The sequence below is a fragment of the Ipomoea triloba genome, chromosome 2 (assembly GCF_003576645.1).
Source record: "Ipomoea triloba cultivar NCNSP0323 chromosome 2, ASM357664v1".
Classification (NCBI taxonomy): domain Eukaryota; kingdom Viridiplantae; phylum Streptophyta; class Magnoliopsida; order Solanales; family Convolvulaceae; genus Ipomoea; species Ipomoea triloba.
The window spans coordinates 14,567,407-14,569,694 of NC_044917.1; the positions used below are offsets into that span (position 1 = coordinate 14,567,407).

Sequence of the window (2,288 nt, forward strand, 5' to 3'; positions counted from 1 at the left end):
CCTCAAAGAACGTAACATCGGCAGACACTAAATACCTCTTTAGCTCAGGAGAATAACAACCGGCAGACACTAAATACCTCTTTAGCTCAGGAGAATAACAACGATATCCTTTTTGAGTAGGAGAATATCCTAAGAATATACAACGATATCCTTTTTGAGTAGGAGAATATCCTAAGAATATACTTTTAAGGGCTCTTGGGTCGAGTTTACCGTTCTGGGGGCGAATATCTTGAACAAAACAAGTGCAGCCAAACACTTTAGGAGACAAGTGAAACAAAGGACTAGAGGGATACACGAGATGGCACGGAACCTGTGCTCGGAGGACACTAGACGGCAGTCGATTAATCAAGAAGGAAGCTGTATGGACAGCATCCGACCAAAATATTTTAGGGACTTTCATCTGAAATAACAGGGCTCGAGCGACCTCCAACAGATGGCGATTCTTTCGCTCTGCGACACCATTCTGTTGAGGCCTACCCACACAAGAGGACTGATGTATCATTCCATTCTGACTCATATAAGTTGAGAAGGGGCTAGAGAAATATTCAAGAGCATTATCACTACGCAAAACTTGAACACTTTTATTAAACTGAGTTTTGATCATAACACATAAGTTACAGAAAATAGTAAATAACTCATCTCTAGACTTCATTAAATATAACCAAGTATGTCTCGAAAAATCATCTACAAAGGTTACGAAGTACCTAAACCCCGATTTCGAAGACACACGACATGGACCCCACACATCCGTGTGAACCAATTGAAATAACGACTCCACCCTATTATTGACTCTAGGTAAATAAGTTCCCCGACAGTGTTTGGCAAGTTCGCACGACTCACACTGTAAAACAGATAAAGACTCTAAATGTGGACACAATTTCTTCAACGTAGGTAGAGACGGATGACCATACCGACAATGTAATTGAAAAGGAGTTGTGTTTCCCAGCAGACTGACAGAAGCAACCCCACGAGGAACCAGTTGATCCAGCACATACAACCCACCAGTCTCCTTCCCTTTACCAATAATCTCCTTCGTCAACAGATCCTAGAACAAACAATAACCAGGGAAAAACAACACACAACAATTTAGAGTTCGAGTGATCTGGCTTATAGAGAGTAAATTGAAAGGGAACTTTGGAAGATACAAAACAGAAGAAAGAGATAAACCCGGAGTAGCAATTGCATTACCTTTACCCAAGACAGTGGTGGAAGAACCATCTGCCAGGGTAACTGTAGGACCACAATTAAAAGGAAAATATGTGGAAAAGAGACTCGGATTACCTGACATATGGTCACTAGCTCCTGAGTCAATGACCCATTTCCGAGATGAAGAAGAAGAAACACAGGCGACAGGATTACCTGTTTGGACGAACGTAGCCGACTGAGACGACACAGAGTCATGATTAGTTGGAGGCGGCGAGGAAGACACCTTCAGCTGGTTGAACAAAGCTAATTCCTCATCAGTCACCACTATTGTATGTCCTTCTGGTTTTATGACAGAATTAGCAAACCTTTGTGGTCGGACCAGTTTCGGGCATTGACTGCGCAGGTGACCGGGATCTCTACAAGCATAACAAAATGGTTTAGGACATTGATTACGTAAATGATTCGGGTCTCCGCAGTAATAACATACCCTCGGTCCTCCGCGTCCTCCACCACGTCCTCCTCGACCACGCCCCCGGAATCGGCCACCTCGATTATCGCTGCCATTCCCTTGTGACAGCAGTGCTTTCTCCTCAACCATATTATCCTGCGACAAGAAAACGTGTCTTTCTGACACGTCTCCACTACTAATGTTACCTGATGCATTCTGGACCCTCGCAAAGACTTGATCCAGTGATTATAACTCTTTGTCCCCCAACAACTGCGACTGGAGAACATCATACTCCTTACCTAACCCTGAGATCCAACTAAACACAAGCAGTTGGTCATGTTGTTTCTTCATTTGAGCTACGTCATTTGAGATGGGCATAGCAGCGCACAAAGCATCACTCGCATTCTTGAACTCATAATAATAGTCTCTAATGTCTCGCCCATTTCGAGAAGGACGATAGACATTTTGAGACAATTGATACAACCTCCTTAGGTTATATGTCCCACTAAACTATTTATGTACTAGATCCCATACTTCTTTCACAGTTGTACAATGCTTCATTGACAAAATTATTTTCTTGTCAATACAATTAATGATTCGAGAGAAAATAGCTTTATCATCACTCTTCCACTGACTAACTGTGTCAGGAGATCCAGTTGGACAGACTTCTGTTAAGTGTCCATCCTTTCCCATG

General features: G+C 42.7%; 1 protein-coding gene across 1 annotated transcript; it reads right to left on the reverse strand.

The window, feature by feature from the left end:
• Nucleotides 1-623: 623 nt before the first annotated feature.
• Nucleotides 624-1,710, reverse strand: LOC116010795. Its single transcript, XM_031250304.1, has 3 exons — nt 1,634-1,710; nt 1,282-1,562; nt 624-1,045 (listed from the first exon to the last, which is right to left on the reverse strand). Exons 1-3 carry the CDS (start codon nt 1,708-1,710, stop codon nt 1,017-1,019), a joined length of 387 nt encoding a protein of 128 aa, XP_031106164.1. The 3' UTR covers nt 624-1,016.
• Between the last annotated feature and the right edge of the window lie 578 nt (nt 1,711-2,288).

What these genes read in the sequence shown, in the direction of transcription:
- LOC116010795 (XM_031250304.1), bottom strand. Translation starts at nt 1,710, where the DNA reads ATGGCAGCGATAATCGAGGTGGCCGATTCCGGGGGCGTGGTCGAGGAG. An exon ending in GAGGACGCGGAGGACCGAGG is followed by an intron (nt 1,563 to 1,633) that starts GTATGTTATTAC and finishes TTATGCTTGTAG; the next exon opens with AGATCCCGGTCACCTGCGCA. An exon ending in AGCTAGTGACCATATGTCAG is followed by an intron (nt 1,046 to 1,281) that starts GTAATCCGAGTC and finishes TGTTTGTTCTAG; the next exon opens with GATCTGTTGACGAAGGAGAT.